Genomic DNA, 24,584 nt, shown 5'->3' on the forward strand with positions numbered 1-24,584 from the left:
TGTTATCGAGGAGAGGAACCATCCAGCTTGTTATCGAGGAGAGGGACCATCCAGCTTGTTATCGAGGAGAGGGACCATCCAGCTTGTTATCGAGGAGAGGGACCATCCAGCTTGTTATTGAGAAGAGGAACCATCCATATTGTTATCGAGAAGAGGGACCATCCAGCTTGCTATCGAGGAGAGGGACCGTCCAGCTTGTTAGTTATCGAGGAGAGGAACCATCCAGCTTGTTATCGAGGAGAGGGACTGTCCAGCTTGTTATCGAGGAGAGGGACCATCCAGCTTGTTATCGAGGAGAGGGACCATCCAGCTTATCGAGAGGGACCATCCAGCTTGTTATCGAGGAGAGGGACCATCCAGCTTGTTATCGAGGAGAGGGACTATCCAGCTTGTTATCGAGGAGAGGGACTATCCAGCTTGTTATCGAGGAGAGGGACCGTCCAGCTAGTTATCGAGAAGAACCATCCAGTTTGTTATCGAGGAGAGGGACTGTCCAGCTTGTTGAGGAGAGGGACCGTCCAGCTTGTTATTGAGGAGAGGGACCGTCCAGCTGGTTATCGAGGAGAGGGACCGTCCAGCTTGTTATCGAGGAGAGGGACCGTCCAGCTTGTTATCGAGGAGAGGAACCATCCAGCTTGTTATCGAGGAGAGGGACCATCCAGCTTGTTATCAAGGAGAGGGACTGTCCAGCTTGTTATCGAGAAGAGGGATCATTTTGCTTGTTATCGAGGAAAGGGACTGTCAAGCTTGTTATCAATGCACAGTTCTGCACCTCTGATGATATGGGGGACACTAGTGCCTATGGCAGAGGCGGCTTACACATGAAAAGCTTATTAATGCTGAGCATTATATAGAGGTTTTAGAACAACATCTGTGCAATCCAAACAATGTCTATTTAAGGGAAGGCCTGAAGACGAAGTTAAACCACATACATCTATCATAGCATCATGGCTCCGCAGAAAATGAGCTCAGGTGATGAACCGGTCGCCTGCAGTCCGGATCTTTCGCCAATTGAAACTATTTGGTGAATTATGAAATAAAATTTTTTGCAAAGACCGCGGACTGATGAGCAGCAAGAACCTTATATCAAACGAGAACGGGACAACAATCCTCTACCAAGTCTCCAGGAATTGGTCTCTTCACATCCCAGACGTTTACAGACTGTTGTAAAAATAAGAGGAGATGCTACACAACGGTAGACACGGCCCGGATCCAACTTTTTTGTGATGTGTCGCTGCCATCAATTTCCAAAAAAATTTTTACACATTTTTATTAGTTTTCCAAATGATTGTATTCTTGTTTTATTTACATCTTACACAACATAAAACTTTTTTTTTTAATTTGGGATTTACAACCAATATACAATCATGTAATATTTTATATATAGATATATAAAAATTTCAGGCTGCATATAAGACATGACTTCCAATAAATATCTCCAGGGCTGCCGTCATCCTGCGTGAATCAGAAAAGAACGGGATTCCCAATGAGGCAGACATGTGACAGCCTCAAGGTGCTGGGAAGATTCATTGCTGGGTACTTAGCAGGCTGAGAGGACTAAATGATCCCGGAGCTGAGAGCTGTGACAGCAGAGGTGACAAACATCACTTCTATCATCAGTCAATAGCACAGCAGGTGTCCGAAGGATCATGGAGACCAGAATAATAGTGCCTGGTGGTGAGCAGTCTCTGGAGGTCACTTTCTCCTTGGGATCGAAGATATTGGAAAGATAAGTCCCAAAAGGATCAACCTTGAATAATGAGGAAATTACAGCTAAGGTGTGGTTCTACGTTTTGAGTTGTTCCGATGGAGGAACTTAACTTAGGAGCTCAGAGACTATCTGAAATCTTTAATTTTTACTATATTATTACCAAAATAGGAGTATTGAATGTAGCGTACGTTCTTTGCAATACAGTGTCCTGATTGGGGGAAACTCTTCTCCCAAAAAACTCAGAATTTGCTAATAGGGGTATCTGAATAAAAGTTCTTCAACCATTTAAATAACCTCCTTGAGTCCTACACCAGTAAAGTATCTACAAGCCGAAACACTAAATGAAGCAGCACTGCCTGTCTCTCTCAGAGCGGGAAATCCCAGCACGATCTGATGAGTAGTGGTAGTCGATCAGATACTTCTAAACATTGAAACTCACTTGGAACATATTCACTCACAAAGGCCATTTTCACATGTCCGATGGATTCACATGTCCGCGTTCGGACGACAAAGTCTGGACCAGATGCAGGACTTCAGACTTCCAACAGTTTAGGTTTGGAGACCTGGGGCCGGCCTGGACGTCTCTGTCCATACTCTGACTGTGAATGTGTAAAACTAGCCTTAGATGTAAGAAGTGCCAATATTATTGAGAGGTGAACACCTCTTAACTTCTGAGCACCTTTGGCTGTTTGTGCTCCACAAACTAAAATATTCAGAAGATGCGCCAAGTTTTCTGGCTAGCTCAATATTAACACTGGCATAGAAATCGATAGTCTTAATAAATTCCCCCAAAAGCATTTATATATGGCGAAGAAGATATCGGAAGGTTCCTAGAAGTACAGAGCACTGGTACATGCACCAAATGAACTTTTGGGTATGTGGCACAAAGTTTTCTGTGGAGTTTTTAGGAACGGGTCTACTCCAAAATCACCTGAAAAATGTCTTAATAAAAGCTTGAATGGCTCTTCCTATTAATTTCTATGGGGAAAAAACAATTTGCAGTTCGTATGTTCAGTGTTTTGAGTGTATTTTAAAACTTTGAAAAAGTTTTGAAAACTTCCTGATGGGAAAAAATAAAAGTGCATGTAACTACTTTTAACTAGCTGGAAACCACTCCAAACTAAAAAAGAATGCAAAAAAAAACCTCTTCCAAAATACTTCAAAACCCCTTCACAAAGGAGCATTTACTGAAAGTTTCCGGTAGAAAAGTTATTGCTTTGGACAACCTTAAAAAAAATAATAATAATTGTGTAACCTAGGCCTCCTGGGGCAAGCTGGGTGCTAGGTATGATAAAGGATATTTTGTGCAATAAATACGAAACCTATGCTAAAGCGATGGGGTGTATTTACGGATATCGGCATACTTACACCAATGTGGAATTTCACTTATTCCTTACTACGGGACATGTTCGTAGCAGGCAATAGTTTACTGGGCTAAAGCCTTACATTTTTTGGAGATGGAAAAATACAAAAAATCTTGATAATTATGGACAAGTGCAGGGCTAGATCCTATTAATTTCTAAGCATTACTATTTTTTAAGTGCATGCTAGAGGGACTTAAAAAGAAGCAACATCTGCTTTTTCATTAAAAAAACCCCACCATCCAAAAGTTTGAATGCTTTCCCAATGCATGCAGGTTACAAGGTGCTCTGCAGCAGGCCTCCCTGGCAGTGCAGGGGTTAGAGGATGATGCAGGCACAGACCATGTGCTCAGGTCTTTTCTCCTTTTCTTCTCCTTCCTTCCCCTGCTCTCCTCTCTGCCAAGCTGTCAGCTGATGGGACTGATCACCCAAGCGTGGCGCATGCAGCCAGATCAGCTCTCATCCTCCCCATTCAAGCTTCCATTACCCCACCCCTTGTCCTAGGACCCTTCTTTGCACCCTAAATCCAAGCCTAATTTATCCCTGGCACCCCTACAGCACAATGCATGTGCAAGATCTGCAGAAGCTAACCCTTTTCTCACTGCAGCAGGCCATGCAATGCTTTGCAAATAGTCCTTTGTTTACATGCAATGCCTTACTCTGCGGAAGAAGGGCTGGGATTTGGCTCTGGGTAGAAGGAGGGGGCAGGCTGGAGGGAGGGGGAGGGGTGCTGTTTCTGATCTCTCACCAGCTGTTTCCCGCCTTGAAACAGACATCAGCTGCAAACACACACTCACATTGAGAGGCAGAACACAAGGAGAGAGACAGACACCTCCCCCTGATCATCTGGGACATCCTACACACTACACCATTGATCCCCTGCATGCACCATCACCTAATCAATAAGGCTGATCGGAGAGCCCACAAAGCAGAAGCACTAGGGGGAAAGCTGCTGCAGCTGCAACTAAAGGGGGGGTGGTGGGAGGGAGACACGTTTTTCTTTGGGGGGGTAGGAGGTTGGTCCTCCTGCTGATTGCTATGGAGTATTTCATGATGCCCGCGCAGAAAGTACCCTCCCTGCAACACTTCAGGAAGACTGAAAAAGAAGTCATTGGTGGTCTGTGCAGGTAGGTACCCATGCCCCCCAATGCTTGCTGGCAGTGCACATGCTGCAGATCACCTTGCAGGAAAGAAGGGGAGGAGGGGGGGTCAGCTGTGTTTAGAAAGAGGGGGGTGGATTATAAGGGGGTCCCCCCCAGTGCACCCTAAATCTAGCCTGGTTATATAGGAGGGGAGTCCATGCATCCGTAGAAGTGGGGAGAAGGGGTTTTTTAAAGGGCGCAGGGGAAGGTTTGTCACTTGCAAACAGACCCACGTGGTGCCTCGGCCATGCTGCAGAGCTGTAATCAGGGAGCATGCAAACACTGCCAAGGAAACCTGCTGCTCCTGCCTCTACCCGGCCCCCTAACTGCACCCTGTCACTGCATCTGGGGGGAATAGGGGGGTATTTAAAAAAAATCTGAGGTCCTATGTAGCCACACAATACACACACCCCTCCTTGGGCAATCAGCTGATTTCCCAGCAATGGGGATCCAGACAGGCAGACAAGCAACACCTGATGTGTAGTAGTGCTGGTCTGCAGCACTGGGGAGTGCAGGTGTGTCTGCATCCTGGACACCACAAGTGCCAGCATGCCACCCCTACACCTGTGCTCCATGGCTGCATTAGTTACAGAATGCCGCCTGTGATGCCATGCCGTCTGCACAAGGTCACACAAGGAAGTAGACTGGCGCACCATGAGGGGGGACAATTTTTAAGGTCATGATTGGCACATGATGGTTGCCATAAACGATTAAGGATTTGGCGGTTTTACACCTCCCCGATTGGCATCATTCGACGACTGTTTTAGAACTCCGACGCGACTGAAACGCGTCCGATCGTGCACCACTGAAACGCGTCCGTTCGTGCGCCGCCAACGCAACTGAAACGCGTCCGATCGTGCACCACTGAAACGCGTCTGTTCGTGCGCCGCCGACGCGACTGAAACGCGTCCGTTCGTGCACCACTGAAACGCGTCCGTTCGTGCGCCGCCGACGCGACTGAAATGAGTCCTCTCGCTAGGATTCCAGATGAGGATTTTGATTCTTGACCACCCAGTTCGGTGTCCAGTTCTCCTTGGGGGATTGCAAAATACTAATTTTGATTTAAGACCCCCCCTTCCTCCCATAAAAAGAAAAATTTACATTTTATTTGCCACTTCGCTCCACGATCTGGGGTCTGCTGCCAAAATTGTCAACGACAGACCCTTATTGGGTGTGAAATGCACCAATATTTCACTCTGACGGATAAAATGTTGAAAACGTAATATCGACGATGAAATTCACCATTATTTGTTGAGGCGAAAATTTTTTTTTGTTTTGTTCGATGGAGCCGAATTTCCAATGAGTTAATGTATGTAGCTATATGACCAGCACAGTCGTTTCACACGCCCCCTCCATGTTGCTTCACCACTCATGGTGTTATTGTCACCAAGGCTGAGGTGAAAAGGGCAGCACTGGATGGTGCAAAGCCTTTCAGGGGCCAGCTAGAATTATGGAAGCCGTTTTGGTTCCTATTCGTGACCTTGCCGCCTGTTTCCACGCTAAGGGGGGAGTGGGACATGTTATAGCGCAGACAGGCCTGGCCGTGACTCTGCAGCCCGCCTGGAGTAGGAGTGTCGGAGCGCACTGCTTGTCGGGAAACGTAGTGCGGCGGCGCGCGGAATGCCGGGAGATGTAGTCCGCGGCTGACCATGCGTTCTCCTTAGCACAAAGCATGGCACAGGGGCAGGTCATGTGACCGGTGTGTGCGGCGCCGTGCGTGCGGCAGTGCAGCTCTGCCTATGTGTGCTGCAGTCACATGATGTCATCCCACAGCCACAGTCTTTGTCACAGCTTAAATTTAAAACAAATCTGAACATTAATTAGATGAGAGAAATGAAAGCAGCACTGAAATGACCCCACAAGTTTCCCTACAGGCTTTTTACATGGATTTTGGAGCAGATTGTGCTATAAATATACATAAAAAATGCTAATTCTTAGAATAAGTTTCCTGTGGGCATCAATGAGGAAAACATCACTAGTGCACTTGGTGTGGTGCATTAAAACATTTTTTTTTTGGGGGGAGGGGTGGAGAAGAAGCAACATATCAATTCTTGAAGCATTTCTTCCCTGGAAAAAAATGCTATAGCAATATGCCCTGATTATTATTATTATTATTTTACTATTATAGCGCCATTTATTCCATGGCGCTTTACATGTGATAGGGATATACATAGCAAAAACATTTACATAATCTTTAACAAAATAAGTCAGCGACTGGTACAGGAGGAGCGAGGACCCTGCCCACGAGGGCTCACATTCTACAAGGGATGGGTGAGGATACAGTAGGTGAGGGTAGAGGAGGTCATGCAGTAATGTGGTGGAGCGGTGGTTACTGCAGGTTGTAGGCTTGTCGGAAGAGGTGGGTCTTCAGGTTTCTTTTGAAGGCTTCCATGGTAGGCGAGAGTCTGATACGTTGGGGTAGAGAGTTCCAGAGTAGGGGAAATGCACGGGAGAAATCTTGTATGCGATTGTGGGAAGAGGAGTTAAGAGGGGAGTAGAGAAGGAGATCTTGTGAGGATCGGAGGTTGCGTGCAGGTAAGTACTGGGAGACTAGGTCACAGATATATGGAGGAGACAGGTTGTGAATGGCTTTGTATGTTATGGTTAGGGTTTTGAACTGGATTCTCTGGGCAATGGGGAGCCAGTGAAGGGATTGACAGAGGGGGCAGGCGGGGGGACAGGTGGATTAGTGAGCAGCAGAGTTTAGGATAGATTGGAGGGGTGCAAGAGTGTTGGAAGGGAGGCCACAGAGCAGGAGGTTGCAGTAGTTGAGGCGGGAGATGATGAGGGCGTGGACTAGTGTTTTTTGCAGAGTCTTTGCTGAGGAATGCACGGATCCGGGAGATATTTTTGAGTTGGAGTCTGCAGGAAGTGGAAAGGGCTTGTATATGTGGTTTGAAGGAGAGATCCGAGTCCAGGGTTACCCCAAGGCAGCGAGCTTGTGGGACTGGGGAGAGTGAACAGCCATTGACATTGATGGATAGGTCAGATGGGGGATATGAATGAGAGGGTGGAAAGATGATGAACTCTGTTTTATCCATGTTGAGTTTTAGAAATCTGGCAGAGAAGGATGAGATGGCGGACAGACATTGTGGGATTTTGGTTAGTAGGGAGGAGATATCGGGTCCAGAGAGGTAGATCTGTGTGTCATCAGCATAGAGGTGATACTGAAAGCCGTGAGACTCTATGAGCTGTCCCAGGCCAAAGGTGTAGATCAGGGGTCTCAAACACGCGGCCCGCGGGCCGCATGCGGCCCCTGAGGCTGCTTTATGCGGCCCGCAGGCACAGACCCCTTGATGATCCCGACCTGGTCCAGGAGGAGCCGCCGACAGCAGCGCTGCATTGCCGCACAGAGACTGTTTCCCAGCACTGCATTTCCAATGCCAGCCGCTGGCCAATCAGAGGCCAGCAGCTGATATCTGCGTGTCGGCGCAGCGAGTATGACGTCATTGCCATATGCAGATGTCAGCTGCTGGCCTCTGATTGGCCGGCGGCTGACATTGAAAATGCTGTGCTGGGAGACAGTCTCTGTGCGGCAATGCAGCGCTGCTGTCGGCGGCTCCTCCTGGACCAGGTCGGGATCGTCAAGGGGTCGGACTCTGTGGTGCCTGCGGGCCACATCTGCAGGAAGGCCGCCGAGGGAACGGAGGACAGGTGAGAATCATCTTTTTTTTTTTCTATTTTATGTGTGTGAAGAACAGCACAGGGGGCACAGAGCCAAAAGAGGGGACCTGGATGGGGCACAGAGCCACAAGAGGGGACCTGGATGGGGCACATAGCCACAAGAGGGGACCTGGATGGGGCACATAGCCACAAGAGGGGACCTGGATGGGGCACATAGCCACAAGAGGGGACCTGGATGGGGCACATAGCCACAAGAGGGGACCTGGATGGGGCACATAGCCACAGGATGGGGACCTGGATGGGGCACATAGCCACAGGATGGGGACCTGGATGGGGCACATAGCCACAGGATGGGGACCTGGATGGGGCACATAGCCACAAGATGGGGACCTGGATGGGGCACATAGCCACAAGATGGGGACCTGGATGGGGCACATAGCCACAAGATGGGGACCTGGATGGGGCACATAGCCACAAGATGGGGACCTGGATGGGGCACATAGCCACAAGATGGGGACCTGGATGGGGCACATTGCCACAGGATGGGGACCTGGATGGGGCACATAGCCACAGGATGGGGACCTGGATGGGGCACATAGCCACAGGATGGGGACCTGGATGGGGCACATAGCCACAAGATGGGGACCTGGATGGGGCACATTGCCACAGGATGGGGACCTGGATGGGGCACATAGCCCCAAGATGGGGACCTGGATGAGGCACATTAGTACAAGATGGGCGCCAGGATGGGGAACGTTGCCACAGGATGGGGACCTGGATGGGGCACATAGCCACAGGATGGGGACCTGGATGGGGCACATTAGTACAAGATGGGGACTTGGATGGGGAACATTACTACAAGATGTTTTCCATTATTACTATATGATGCTAATTGTAAGACAATATTACTGTATGTGGCCAATTGGGGGAAATAAAATTGTAAAAAAAATAAAAAATAAAATAAAGCATGAAAAAATATTGGGCACTAAAAATGCTGTTTTATATGTAAACTAAAGTAAACACAAAAAAGTGCACGTTTATTATCGCCACATCCATAACGACCCAAGCCATAAAAAAATAAACACGGCAAAAATGTTCAAAAGGTGTATACAAAAAAAATGGTATCACTAAAAATGTCACATTGAACAAAGAATGCGGCCCCCCAAATTCAAATTTTTTCCATGTGCGGCCCATATACCCAGCCGAGTTTGAGACCCCTGGTGTAGATGGAGAAGAGCAGAGGTCCTGGAACTGAACCTTGGGGGACACCGACAGATAGGGGGCGAGATGAGGAGGTGGTGCGTGAGTGGGAGACGCTGAATGTCCTGTCTGTTAAGTATGAGGAGATCCAAGATAGGGCCAAGTCTGTGATGCTGAGAGATGAGAGAATCTTTAGTAAGAGGGAATGGTCCACTGTGTCGAAGGCAGATGACAGGTCCAGAAGGAGGAGGATGGAGTAGTGTCGCTTGGATTATTGCAAGTTGTTGTTTGTGCTCTCCACTTTTTTTTTTTTCTCGTGCCAAATTGCTGGGTGCCACCCTAGGGAAGCTAAAGGGGGGGGGGGAAAGTTTAAAAATAAATAATTTAAAAAAAAAAGAAAAATTGGCTTACCATAGACCCAAGGCAATGTAGGTGGAATTCCAATGGATGGTGCTCGGATTTTTTGGGGCTGGTATCTCCGACAAAATGAGAAAAAGTACATCAGGAAAAAGGGGATAATTCAGGACCCCCCCAAAAAAAATAATAAATAAATTCTATATTATATATTAAAAATCCAATTTATTCATGTCCATTAAAAATAATAATAATCTTTATATAGCGCCAACATATTCCGCAGCGCTTTACAATTCAGAGGTTCATATACGACAGTCATAAGTAACATGGCTAAAGATAATACAATAATTAAAGCAAAAATAATGACGGCCCTGCTCGTAAGAGTTTACAATCTACAAATCAGATTAGTGGATTAAAAGAAAGGAGGGGGGATTCCAAAAGCAGTGACACCTTACACGTTTTGGACACTCCTTACCCATGAGTAAGGACTTGCATGTCCGAAACGCGTAAGTGTCACTGCCTTTGGAATCCATCTTTTCTTTTAATGCACTCATTTGATTTTTAATGGACTTGAATAAATTGGATTTAAAAAAAAAAATTGGTGCTGGATTATTTGTTTTTTTTTTCCTGGATTACTTTTCCTTGCCACCCTTGGGGTGCAATCACGCACCTCAACGTATTTATAGCAAATATATCCCAAAAATGATGCAGTTAGATCCCTATCATGGCAAGAAACTGCACTGTGGCCGCAACGTGTTATACCAGCTCCCTGTTAAAGACTATTTGGCCACGGCCCCACTATCAGTATTTGGTCAGTATTTTTTCTCAGGAGTGGGAGCCAAAACCAGGAGTGGGTGATAAATGCGGAACTGGTGACTTGTTTCTATTATACCTTTTCTCTGATTGTTCCTCACCTGGTTTTGGCTCCCACTCCTGAGAAAAAATACTGACAGTGGGGCTGTGGCCTTAAGAAAAAAAACAAATAAGAAATACACAGCTCTAAAGCATCTTGAAAAGTACAGGGAACACAAGTTTGAAATTACATCCACTTTGCTTGAGCTGTTACACACAGAAGAATTTCCACAGGAAAAGCAGTTTTTAAGCTACATGGAAATATAGCCTAACGGTGTCAAAATGTGTACCTAAATAAAAATATATTTTTTATTATTTTTCCATTTATTTCTATAGAGACACCTGCCAGAAAAGACATGGGGGGGGGGGGGGGGGGGGGATAAAATCATCCCATAAAAAAAAAACAATGTACTGTTGACTCACAGCCTCCATCTAGCCACGATATTTTTTTATTTTTGTTTCTCACAAGAAAATCCATTGTAGTTTTGCAAAACGCACAAGATGAAACCAAATTAATTAGTTAGGGAATATAGCAATATAGTTGCGTCAGTTTGTTTTTTTTTTTAGTAAAGACTATGCAAAAAAGTGTCCACTTTCTGATTTAATAGTCGCTGGTTTCAGCTTTGTACCAGCTTTAATGCGTCCCCTTTATGCACCATAGTGGAAAACTCGTCTTGTGTATCACTCACTAATCATTGTTAATGGCGCCATTGACTGTGGGCAGCTATTGAGCAAATTATTCTGGATGTATCGTATGTATTTACGTCCTCATGGCGGTCCCACGTTATCCATTATTTTCCACCCCCTAAAGTTAACTCTGTTGACCCTCCCTCCACTTTATGTAACTTTCATGCATTTTATCACGGCTGTCAGCCATTTCAGTCCTAATATATACTTCACTTGGGTTGGGTGAAAGGCGATCCAGAAATGTCTGCTTCCTCAATCGCTACTTTATCTGTGGGCTGAAAATCCAGAAATGTTACTTAGGAGCGACTGATACGGACGCCTCTTCTGTAGGCGTAAACTGTTGGCTCATTGGGAAAAATCTGATCCTATGAGTGCCCCATTCATCAAAAGTGGCTCTATTTCCCATAGCAACCAATTATGGTCAAATGTTTTTTTGGCCAAAATCAAGATCCTCTCCATGTGGGATAACTTGATGATGTTTGGGGGTCTGACCGCTCTGAGCCCCAGTGATCCTAGAGAACGGGAGTACAGCTCTCGGCTCTTTCCCATTGACAATGACTGTAGCAGAGTTCTGTACACCTCCATCCCTTTCAAGATGGGGATATGTTGAGCCCCATTTTCAGGATAGTTGGGGGTCCGAGCAGTTCGACCACAAACAATCCTAAGAATTGTCCTTAGGTTAACTTGCACTTTTGGGAAAACCTATAAATCTTTTACTTCTACATTAAAAAAGTAGGCCTGAAGCCTGAGCTGGTTGGTTGCTATGGACAACAAGGCCAGATTTTTAAGTTGGGCCAGTTTGATAAATCCCCCCCCCCCCCCTGTGGGTTTAGGACCATTATAATCACTTAACTACTTCATACCAGTGAACATTTCATTGCACCTCCTAAACTAAAAATTACTATTTTGACCAACTAGCACTGTTTTGGGCCACGTGACCTTGCATGGTGGCTGTTGATGGCTGGCAGCCATTGAACCACTTTGTATTCTCAATGTCGCTCACTGATGGCACACATAATCTTAAAGTGATGTCTATTGAAACCCCCATCAATCTTTTGTGATCAGCAGGGAAAGCTGGCAGCGCCCGCACATGTTTAATACTGTGTTAAAGTCATGTAAAACATGGCGGCACTATCTCCTCCAGAGTGATTGTGTTAAGGGCTTTCGTCATTCTTATCAGCTGGAGCCAGGGATAATCTGACTTATCCACTGGTCCCCATGTAGGAAAACAGGGTGACAATCGTTTTTAGGCCACGAACCCACTATCAGTATTCGGTCAGTATTTTTTCTCAGGAGTGGGAGCCAAAACCAGGAGTGGGTGATAAATGCAGAATTGGTGACTTGTTTCTATTATACCTTTTCTCTGATTGTTCCTCACCTGGTTTTGGCTCCAACTTCTGAGAAAAAATACTGACTGAATACTGATCAAATACTGATACTTACACGAGAACGTAAATGGATATGATACATCCAGAATAACTTGCTCAATGGCGCCATTAACAATGATCAGTAAGTGATACACATGTTTTCCACTATGGTGCATAAAGAGGACGCATTAAAGCTGGTACAAAGCTGAAACCAGCGACTATTAAATCAGAAAGTGGACACTTTTTTGCATAGTCTTTACTTTACTAAAAAAAAAACTGACGCAACTATATTGCTATATTTCCCAACTACTTAATTTGAGTTGGTCTTGTGCGTTTTGGAAAACTACAATGGCTTTTCTTGTGCGAAACAAAACTAAAAAATATTGTGGCTAGATGGAGGCTGTGAGTCAACAGTACATTGTGTTTTTTGTTTTCTTTTATGGGGTGATTTTATTTTTTCCCCATGAATTTTCTGGCAGGTGTGTCTATAGAAATAAATTAAATAAATGGAAAAATAATAAATATATTTTTATTTATGTGCGGATTTTGACGCCGTTGGGCTATGTTTCCATGTAGCTTAAACTGTTTTTCCTGTGGAAATTCTTCTGCGTGTAACAGCTCAAGCAAAGTGGATGTAATTTCATTAAGAACTCATTCCCTGCACTTTATAAGATGCTGAAGAGCTGTGCATTTCTTTTTTCGTGCTTTTTTTTTTTCTTAAGGCCACGGCCCCGCTATCAGTATTCGGTCAGTATTTTTTTTCTCAGGAGTGGGAGCCAAAACCAGGTGAGGAACAATCAGAGAAAAGTTTTAATAGAAACAAGTCACCAATTCTGCATTTATCACCCACTCCTGGTTTTGGCTCCCACTCCTGAGAAAAAATACTGACTGAATACTGATAGTGGGGCCGTGGCCTAATGCTTGTCCTGTGAACAGATTCTCCACCTTGAGCTGTGGATCTCTGCAGCTCCTTCAGAGTGACCATGGACCTCTTGGCTGCTTCTCTAATTACTTCTCTCCTTGATTGAGATGTCTGTTTAGGTGGACGGCCATGTCTTGGTAGGTTTGCAGTTGTGCCATTCTCCCATTTTTGGATGATGGATTGAACAGTCCTCCGAGATGTTCACAGCTTGGGATATTTTTTTATAACCTTACCCGGATTTTCTCTTCAAAACGTTATCCCTGACCTGTCTGGTGGGCTCCTTAGTTTTCATGATGCTGTTTGATCCTTAATGTTCTCAAACAAATCTCTGATGCCTCCACAGAACAGCTGTAGTTACACTGAGAATATATTACACCCAGATGTACTCAATTTACTAATTATGTGACTTCTAGAGGCAAATGGTCATTCAGCATTTTATTTAGGTGTATCCGTCTACAGGGGACTGAACACAAATGCACAACACAATTTTCAGATTTGTAGACTTTTTTTTTTAAATAATTAGAAATCCCTGTATCATTTCCTTTTATACTTCACAAATACTTGCTACTTTGTGTTGGTATATCACATAAAATCCCAATAAAATACATTCAAGTCTGTGGGTGTAGTGTGGAAAGGTTCACGGGGTATGAATGCTTTTGTATTGAATTATGAATGCATTGTATCTGAGGAGCCACCTTGCTATTGTTTTGCCCTGAGATTTACATGCAGTTCTTCAATTTGCTGGTTAGATGACACGATGCAATAAGGAAAACAGGCGTTCACAGGCCAATAATGAATGTTATCTAAAGTCGGAGAGTCTCTTTAATGTGGATTTTTATGGCCTTTGATAAGCCGGTTGTTTGCAAGAGTTGTTCAGTTGTGTGCACTGTGTCAACAGTGATGTCCTCAATTAGACAGGGTCGAGGAAATTATTACTTTTTATATATTAAGGTGTGAATTGGGCCATAGATACTGGGTCAGATTTTCGATTAAAAAAAAAAATTTTAAGCCATGGGGTTAGCATCTGGGATGTGCAAAAAAAAAAGTTGACGCGTGTATGGAAAAGTTGCTTGCAATTAATTTTTATTGTCGAGGACTTGCATACTAATAGGATAGGTCATTAATATCAGATTGGTGGGGGCTCTGACACCGGCACTCCCAGATGTATACAGTGTTGGATCAGCATGGTGCTATACACTGCGTAGTGGCCATTTTCAGGTACTGCAGCTTAGGTCACATTCACTTCAATAGGGGCTGAGTTCTATTTTTTTTTTTTTTTTTAGCTCCAGAAACTGCACATCTGGTCACAGCAGGAGCTGCAAACAGCTGATCTTGGGGGTGTAGGGTGTTGGTTCCTCACCCATTTGATATTGTTGACCTAAGTCTTTCACAACCCCATATTATGGCCGCATGCACATGACCGTATTGTGGCTCCGTGCAACCTCGGAGTTGTAATATGCCACCGATAGTAGTCCATTGGACCATGGGGTACCTCCTGTAAGCTTTGCATGGGCTTAGATGAAACTCTGCAATTCTGGCCTTTAAAGGGAGTTGTCCACATTTGAGGACTTTAATTCCAATTGCAAAACAGATTTTGGCCACAAATGCATGTATTTAAATTTTAAGAAAAAAATAATAAAATAATTGTCCCCAGAGGTGGACAACCACCTTTTTAAGGTTGAATAACTGGTGGACATGACTTTTGCAAGTGGGGACTTGCTGGATAAGTTGTCATTGACCAGTGACTATGTAGTCGTTACCGGAGGACCATAAGAACTTCTCTGGAGTACTTTATGAATATTGTCCCCCCCTACAGTGCAGATCCAGCATTTGTAGTCGGGAGGTTCACTGTACCCGATTCGTCTCATAAAATGGCCGCTTCCACCTCGTTGCTGACGAGGGCGCTGTACGAGCTTTCTGGATGTAACGGTGGATATGTAAACCGTTTTATTGCCGGCAGAGTCAGATATTAGATGTGGGATTTATGGACAGCATCCTGACATCCCATTGCTGTGAGGTGTCTTGCTGCTGCTGCGCTTTGTCCTCCGGTTAATCATGTCCTGTGACTAATCCCAGCTATCGAAGGGGAGAATAGATTTTGGAGGGGGCAGGAAGCTGGAGTTCCCTCATTCCACCCCGAGGGGGTCAGCTGCCTTCATTCCCCTTCTGATATTGTCATCTGGAAATTATTACAGAGCCCTCAGGGCAGACAGGAGGGGATGAAAGGGGGGGGTCCTCAGATCCGGCTTCCATCCCTTCCTGCAAGAGGCCACACACAGAGGTGCCTAATAGGTCATAATATGGAGGCCGAATATGATCTACACCCTCTTTAACCCCTTGCTTGAATGTATACACGTGCATCTGTAGCGTATCAAGAGTTGATCCTAAATTCTCTTTACTAATCTTCTGGTTTTCAGCCTAGCAAACATCCCATTGACGCCAGAGACGCAACGGGACCAGGAAAGGCGGATACGTCGGGAAATCGCCAATAGCAATGAACGCCGCCGCATGCAGAGCATCAATGCTGGCTTCCAGTCTCTGAAAACTCTAATCCCTCACACAGATGGGGAGAAGCTAAGCAAGGTGCGTAACATTGGGGATCTTATTATACCGGCCGAACTTGTCTACAAAGCAATATGTCTCTCACGGGGCAAATTCTTAATGTCATCGGCCCATATACCATTGTTGGCCATGTCTTACGTTTATGTGTACTGCAGTATTTCACTGTCCGTATACAGACGTGCCCAGACAGAATGCGGTGGTCCTGGTCCATAGGCATATATGAAGCTGTAAGTTGGGGTCAAGAGACCTGTGGTCAGTCTGGGCATTGCAGTCTAACCTTCTGAATCTGGCCTTAAACATGGTGCCCATTCCCCTGCATGAAACTTGGATGACCTAAAATATTATGTAACCATGTCAAAGTAAATGGAAGCTGCAGTTTTCACTATGGCCACTAGATGTCATGTGAGCTTAACCTCGAGAGAAAAAAATTAACTCGTTTTACTGCATGCAGTAAAGCTGGATGTGTCGAAGGTGGGAATGTTTTGACAGAATGACACTTCTATTGGGCAAAGTGTAACTTTCACCCTAAGTAGAGCGTTTGGATGATTGTAGACAGCTGGCAAAATGGGAAAAATAGTGGGCAGGAAAGAGACGAAAACCGTATGAAATTTTCTAGGAAACTTTGATGGAAGAAACAAAAAAAAAACACCTTGATTTGGTGGTTGTCTTGAAGTCTGTGAGGTTGCTGTCTCCAATGCTAATATTGTCTACTGCTTGCCTTCTCCACGCAGGCAGCAATACTGCAGCAGACCGCAGACTATATATTCTCCCTGGAACAGGAGAAAACCAGGTTGCTGCAGCAAAATAACCAACTCAAGCGGTTTATACAGGTGAGAAAGTAGAAAATCGCTGCGAAAATTTGCATAATGTTGCATACCTATCATTAAAGGGATGGTGATGACTTACTGATCGGTGTGGGGGGGGGTCTGACTGCCATGGTCTGCACCGATCAGCAGAATAGGGCACTTTTATTCCCATTTAGAAAGGAGTGGCAGTGCGCCCACTACTTTATTCATTCCCTATGGGGCTGCTGAGCAGTGCGCTCTGCTTTTTCCGGCAGTCCCACAGAGAATGAATGGGTATCCAACTTGCCGCACCATTCTATAACTGTTGTCAAAAATAAAAATGTGTGCTTGCCCTCAGAGGTTGCACCCACAGTAAGTTATCACCTATCCTGTTCATAGGTGATTATTTTTCTTTTACTGAAGAAGCCCTTTAATTTCGTTCTGATTTTTTGCTTGCTTAGCGGCAACCTGCACCAGGGCTCTGTATCAATTTCTAATAACTTAGAGCAATTTTTCCAGCTTTTCATACTCTGATGTCCTTTACCTATTACAGGAGTTCAATGGCTCATCCCCTAAGCGACGACGGGCGGAAGACAAAGATGAAGGCATTGGCTCCCCTGATATTTGGGAAGAGGAAAAAGCAGACGACCTGAGAAGAGAAATGATTGAATTGAGGCAGCAACTGGACAAGGAGCGTTCTGTGAGGATGATGCTGGAGGAGCAGGTAAATGGTTAAATGGTTGGCCCTTTTAGGGCGCAGTCAAACGGCTGTATAAAAAGGGGTGCAATGCAGAGACTGGTTGGCGGCTCTCCTGACCTTATTGTGACAGCTTCATATATTTTTATGCAGCTGTCACGCTCATGTCAGGAGAGCCGCCGGCCAGTCCATGTGTTGCGGTCCGATCTCTGTCCAATTAAAAATGGCCGTCTGACTGCGCCCTTATAGAATGACATGCGGCATGCAAATGGCATATAAGAATATACCCCCCCCTTTAGTCTCCTATAAGAAGATTGATGCTAGTGTAGGATGGCACAGTAGCTTTGCATGACTTAAATGACACAAGCTACTTAAAGGGGCATTCCCATTTAAATGATGGTCATTACTTTAGGAGTGGGAGGTCTGAAAATGAAGGGGCTGCCCTGCACAAAGTCAGATAACCTGGGGCTCCTCTGTGCAAGATACAACAGTAAAATGGCTGTGGTACTAAATTAGTGCTGTGGATTAGTGCTGCGGTACTAAATTAGTGCTGCGGCACTAAATTAGTGCTGCGGCCCCTTCGTTCTCAGGTTCGGTAGGGGTCGTAGAGTCTTATTCTAGGTCATTTTTTAATAACCTAGGATTACCCCTATAATTATATCACTGGTCAGACTTCTAATTGACTGATATAACTGGCAGGTGCGGGCTCTGGAAGCTCACATGTACCCTGAAAAGTTGAAGGCTATAGCTCAACAAATCCAGGAAGAGGGAGGGCAGGGACAGTCGGACGAGTCACTGGACAGGGGTGACCAGCCTCTCGATTCTCAGGTGAGACAGATGATGCTGCTTGCCATTATCATAGAGCACCATGCTGTTCCTTAGCCATCATGCTATCTGCTGCCAGTTTAACCTGAGGTGGTACCATGCTGCCCATTTTATTGCATAGACTTGTGTTTTCTGCATTTAGCCTTCTGATTCATAGTAACAATATACATATGTTGTTTTGCAGCTCCTTGGTCCCCATATGCCTGTGGCGCCCACTCACCACCCGACGGTAATAGTCCCCGCTCCTCCACCTCCAACTTCTCATCATGTCAATGTTGTGACTGTGGGACATTCCTCGGTTATCAGTTCTGTGTCCACATCCAGGCAAAACTTGGACACCATTGTGCAGGTGAGTGTGAAATAAGATGGGAGAGGGCTTAGTACTCTGGTTTGACTCAAAGCGAACATTCAACACCTTTTAAAACTAAGCGAATAAGTTTCCAAGATGGCAGTAACATCCTGTTTAAGTCTGAAAGGCGCAAGTTTCACCTCTATCACAAGAATGGAGAGATGACTGCGCATGCGTGGTTCACCCCTGGGGGGGGTAAAGTCTTCTCCTGAAGTGTGGCACCAAAATGACATGGGCCATGCGAGAGAACAAAGTCTTTAGTGCCACCTGTTGGAAGTAGCAGTCCTAGAAGTCAACAGACTTGCCACATGGCTTGGGATATAGAGACAAACCAGAATCTTCTCCAAAAAGGAAAAGTCTTTCATTTTGGACTGCTATTTTGGGGTTCTCACCACCTCCTCAGTGCAAAATAGCTTTATATCTTAAGTCATGTAGCAAGAGTCTTAAAAGATGTTGACTTCTAGGATTGCGACCTCCAGTAGGTGTTAGTATCACCTGGTGAGGTGGATCCTCCAAGGTCCAGATGGGCACACAGGCCACAGGCTTTGGTGCAGCAGGCAGGTGAGGTACAGAGTTCCTGGAGACTGGGAAACTGGCGGCAGAGTTCCTGGAGACTGGGAAACTGGCGGCAGAGTTCCTGGAGACTGGGAAACTGGCGGCAGAGTTCCTGGAGGCTGGGAAACTGGCGGCAGAGTTCCTGGAGACTAACAGTCTTAAGACCAAGACACAGATGTGTGTCTTGGTAGGTTACCTGGGAGCACGCTGGGCTACTTACAAAGCCCGACGTGGAATACAAGAATTTAGCAGACTGGGATGTAGGGAGGGAGCAGAGCCTGGACCCCGGGACAGGTGTGTAACACAGGTAGCAGTAGAGACCCTGTTCTCTTCCTCTGTGAAGAAGCCATTTGCATGGCTCACTCTAATCACTTTTAAGGGAGTTACAAAACTCGACAAACAAGCTTGCTGGAAATTTTAGGGAGAAAACCCATAGAAGTGTCGGTGTATTCTTGCAGACTGAGTGTCTGTATGAAATCAATGAGACATGACCGAATTTGATCCAGGTCTCTGATGAAACTCACCAATGCAAATGGTGAGTTTCCATGAGTCCATGAAATAAATTGGACTGCGCTAGAATGCCATCCATGTTCTGTCCGTTTTTCGCAGACTAGATATATAGAATAGATGGAAGGGTCTTGGAAATTCAGTAACGTTGCTACCTATTTTTCCCTGTTTCCACCAGGCCATACAGCACATAGAGGGCACACGAGACAAACAGTTGCTGGAAGATGAGCAGCGAAGGGCGGTCATTGTGAACGCTGCACGCCCGTGCGACGATTCAGACACCGCATCGGACACAGAATGTGATGACAGCGAAGCAGATCAAATCAAGGATGATGCAATGGAGGACCCCTGACATCTACTGCCCTTACCAGGACTGGGCAAAAGACTGGGGGAACTGGAGGGGAGGAGGCTGTGAGGGTACTTGAGGGGGAGCACAGTCAGGGGGCGCTCCCTGCCGGCCTTCTTCCCATATCTGTAGGGTTTATAGGGTGGTCTACTGCTGACCGCAAAGATACTGTAATGAGGTTGTTGAGGGCGAAAAAGGGTAAAAGCACTAAGGGGTTGTCCTGGTCTGTTAAAAGGAGGAGTGTCATTGTGGTAGGGTGCTTACAAAAATTTTTTTTTTCTTAAATTTGCAGCAATTTTTTTTTTCTTATGTCTTTTCTAGCCAAAGGGCCTGCACTTGTAAAAAATCAAGTCCCTCCTCATCTATATATAGGTATAAGAGAAATAAGCGTAGTCCTGCATCCTAGGAGATAGTAGGTGTGGTAGTCGTAACGCCATGCCTTTCAATTTATACTATTATAGATACATTTTATACTTATATTTTATAGTGCTGTGTATAATATACCTATATTTAATACTGGTTTCTTTTAAAGGAAACCTAAAAAAAAAAGCCCAAATTTCAAGGCAATTTACATAATATATATCCCCATTATCTAGCTGCCTAAAATAATAAAAAGTGCAGGCCTTTTTTTTTTTTTTTTTTTTTTTTTCCGTCACATGATGGCGCTGTACAAAACGGCGATTTCCTTAGGATCTTGTATTCTAACTTTCGTAAAGTCTTAGGGACCCCAACTTTTATAGCTATATGTGAACAGACCATGCAAAGTCTTAGCACTACATTCTGGCATATTTTGAGCTATTTGCTTTTTCAATTTGCTGCTGTGGCCTTCATACCCCCCTTTTTTTTTTTTTTTTAAAGAAAATTTGTATCTGCTCTGCAGTCGGCGTTGGTATGGATTCTATATGTAATTTAAAAAGCTAAACAAAAAATGAAAATTTGGTTTCTACTGGCAAAATTAGTGGCAAAATTACAATATTGCCCAAGTTGAAGTGTTGAATTATCGCATTTGCTAAGCGGTACCAAAACTTTCCAAAATTATAAAAGAAGAAAAAAGTGTTTACTCTATTGACGGGTATCCATTACTTACAGACAATCTCGGTAGATTTGCGGGCTTTAGAAACCGGACTGGGACTGCTGTTTTACCAATTCCTTATAGATGCAGTCTGTAAAACACAGATCTGGGTTAACCCTTACAGGCGGTCCGTATTAACCCTTACAGGCGGTCCGTATACAGGGTCTCTCTCCCCGATCTTACACCTTCATTGTCATATATGAAGCAATAAGTTCGGCACGACCATATACGAACCGTGAAATATGGCCATGTTTTTAAAAATAATTAAAAACCTGTTTAAAGGTTTGTCCAAGAGACCGCGCCACTCCTGTACGTAAGTTGTGTCTGGCATTGCCCCTCGTTTCAGTTAAAATGAATGTGCACCAGCTGCAATACCTCACTCAACCTGTGGGCAGGTGTGGCGCTGTTTCTGAAAGAAAGCGGCCATGTTGTTGTTCTGGAAGACCCCTATTTCTAAAGATGGCCACCATCATGGCTACTAAAGTCCACTAATATCGCCAAGGGAAAGTGCAGTAGGACACACATTTTCCCATAGAGCAGCCCTGCAACCATGTTGTATATGGTTGAGCTAAATTCACCAGCGCAGGCGCTTCTCCTGTTACCGGCTTTTGATGGGGGATTTCCTTTTATAATGTGCTTTAAGTGCATGTACAGTTTGTTTTTTTTGTTTGTTTGTTTGTTTTTCTAACTAGGCCCCAAGTGAAAAATTTGGATTATTGGTTGCTAGGGAGTCTCCACCTAGCAACCAGTGTCTTAAGCCAGGTTCACATGGTTGTATCTCACTGTCTGTATATGGACCTGACTGACCACCGGTCTCTTGTTCCGAATTTACAGCTTCAAAGACACATAAGGCTGTAAGTTCGGGTTGGGAGGTTTGTGGTTAGTCCGGGCATTGGACTCTGTGTAGTGATCATGAATTGCGCTCGTATGAACACAGCCTAAGACACTGGTTACTAGGGATGCACAGCTTAATTCTTTGGTTGCTAGGGAGCCTTCACCTGAGTCAACCTAGCAACCAGTATCTTAGGCTGTGTTCACACGAGCGTATTTCACGGTCTGTATACAGACTGCAATGCCTGGACTGACCGTGGGTCTTTTGACCCCGAATTTACAGCTTCAGAGATAGAAGGCTGTAATTTTGGGTTGGGAGACCCAAAGTTAGTCTGGGTATTACGGTCCATATACAGACTGTGAAATATGCTCTTGTGAACCCAGCCTAAGACTGGTTGCTAAGGATGCACAGCTTAACTCTCGGGTTTCAGACTGGTTGCTAACGTGTCTCCACCGATCATTCAGACCTTTTACTTGGGGCCTAGTTAACTTTTTTTAACAGACATGGAGGCCTAGTAATGCCCGAAACCTTCTGTGTATTTCTCACTGCTGAATTTCTTTCAAAAGAAAAATGTTTGGGAGGAGAACCCCTTTGAAGTCCACAATATGGCTACCTCCATTGCTTGTAGATAAAGGATACCTTTAGAGGGCTATGCAGTAACGTGATGAAGGACATGTAGACTGGCTCCATCATTTGCAACAGAAGCTATTAGGAATTTGCCAACCTTTTTTACGTAAATCGGGGGTCCGTAATTAAGCAGGCTGACAAAGAAGGTCTTAACCCAGCAATCTTAAAACTATTTCATTATCAAAAACGTGAAAAATTTGAGGTGATGATACTTAAAGGACTTGTAATATGTATTTTTTTTTTTTTTTTTTTTTACATGGTATCAATGCCGCTGTTCTCCTGAATCCAGTGTGATTTTTTTCTTTTGTTTCTGCTCCTCTCTGTTCCTGAGATCTGGTCCTCTGTTCGCCTGTATAAATCTTTCCTTGTTACAAAGGGGCATGGTGCTCAACTATTCTGTGGGAGTCTTAAACACGCCCCCTTAGTATTAAAAAAAAAAAGAAAAAAAAAAAAAAAAAAGGACTATATTTATATAAAGGAAAGAGGAGGCCATATCTCAGGAACGGAGAGGCACAGGAAAAAAAAGAAAAACATCGCCGGATTCAGGAGAACGGCGGCATTTATACCAAGTGAAAAATGATATATTTAGAGCAAATTACATGCTTTCTCTAAAGTATTCCTTTTGTCTGGATACAAGGGGGGGAGACTTCCAGGTCTTACTATCTCATTGAGGTTTGAGACCCGAAACGCGTCTAGATTATGGATGCCTCACTATGGCCAGCAAGTGGGTACACTTTTTTTTTTTTTGGGTCAAGACTATTGTTTGGCAGTCACCTTGTGCCAGTGTATTTGCACCCATGAGATTTGATGCCAGTTTGGTTAGAAATGGAGGTCTAGATTGACACCTCCGCTGTTTACTTCTTATCTATGATGTTATTTTTGTTTTGTTTTTATTATAGTTCAGTGGATCATAAGCACTTAAATGTCGTGTTTTTTTTTGTTGTTTTTTTTTGTCTGCTAGGGTTAAATTCTGCCAGTAAGGATGCTAAATGTTACGTAGACTGCTGACTTCTGCCTCCTCTATGGCCGCTGACTGGACTAGCCTGCTGTGACTTACAGTGGTGGGTGTAGGTTATTCGGGCACTGTGATGTCCTTCACACCTTAAAGTTAAAGGGGTTATCACATGAACACAACCCATGTGCATATATCCATTAGGACGTGTGAACATCAGAATTAAATGGACAGCCTTTCTGGAAAAATGAGTAATTTTCTGACTGTATCAGAAGTAGGACTACGCTCTGAAAGATGTTCATAAAGTCAACTGAACCTGCCAATACTGGCGGGATCGGCTGACAGTCCGATGTGTATGGGGGTCCTACCAAGTTTTTCCCCTAACATGTCAGGGGAGAGAAGGAGCAGCAAGTTTGCTCCTTTGCTCCTGTCAGCAGCACTTTGAGAGATAGCACCAGAGCGCTGGGCCAAACCAAGCGTTCCTGTGTATGGGGGGAGTCGGGGGAGAGAGCTATCGGCTCTACATTTAATCTGATATTTATGGGGGCCCTACGTCTTACCAAATTTTTAATCAAGGCTTATTATATGGGCTCCTGAATATAAGGACTGAATATTTGGCTAGAATATTGGGAGATAATTTGACTTTAGTCCTTATTGTACGCTTTGTATAGGTATAACCAGCACTTTACCACTGTAAGTTTCATCAGGTTACTTTTTCAGCTTTGGTAAAAGGAGGGTACCGCAGCTTTAAGACTTGTCCCCCCCCACCTATTCCCAGCACTCCTCCCCCTCTTCACCTTACCATCAGATCTTCCTATGTTTTTTTTTTTTTTATATTTGTTGTTTTTTAACCATTTCAGCTCTTGTGTTTGAGGGAAAAAAAGGCTATTTTATATTTTGTTAAGAAAGTGACATAAAAACCCTGCAAGGCGTCGGCCTTTGTAAAGAAACAAAATAAAATGTTTGTACCTTGTTTTTTAGAAACTTCTTGTCCTGTCTTTTTTTTTTTATTTATTTGAGTGGATGTAGGAGAAAAAAAAATCTATACATGCCTTTACTAAAGAACTCTGGTGTTCCTCTGTTGTTCCTCCTGGAAATGTGTGACTGAATTGACAGCTTCTTTGTAAATTGGTTATGTTCCCACAGTCTGACGTGGTGACTAGTGTTGAGCGATACCTTCTGATATCAGAAAATATCGGATCGGATTGGAACGAGCCGATACTCAAAAAGTATCGGATATCGCCAATTCCGATAC

General features: G+C 44.6%; 1 protein-coding gene across 2 annotated transcripts; it reads left to right on the plus strand.

The window, feature by feature from the left end:
* The first annotated feature begins 3,800 nt into the window (after positions 1 to 3,800).
* TFAP4 (transcription factor AP-4) lies at positions 3,801 to 24,313 on the plus strand. Of its 2 annotated transcripts, XM_073648253.1 has the most exons (7): positions 3,801 to 4,199; positions 15,638 to 15,803; positions 16,514 to 16,612; positions 17,121 to 17,291; positions 17,964 to 18,092; positions 18,274 to 18,438; positions 19,679 to 24,313. In XM_073648253.1, the coding sequence occupies exons 1-7, from the start codon at positions 4,111 to 4,113 to the stop codon at positions 19,850 to 19,852; spliced, it is 993 nt and encodes a 330-aa protein (XP_073504354.1). In that variant the 5' UTR covers positions 3,801 to 4,110; the 3' UTR covers positions 19,853 to 24,313. The 2 variants fall into 2 exon arrangements, with proteins under 2 accessions (XP_073504354.1, XP_073504355.1); XM_073648254.1 differs by lacking the exon at positions 17,964 to 18,092 and having other exon boundaries at positions 3,805 to 4,199.
* Positions 24,314 to 24,584: the final 271 nt, after the last annotated feature.

This window comes from Phyllobates terribilis, unplaced genomic scaffold, assembly GCF_046119375.1.
Source record: "Phyllobates terribilis strain yellow unplaced genomic scaffold, ASM4611937v1 Scaffold_9__5_contigs__length_417890890, whole genome shotgun sequence".
Classification (NCBI taxonomy): Eukaryota; Metazoa; Chordata; class Amphibia; order Anura; family Dendrobatidae; genus Phyllobates; species Phyllobates terribilis.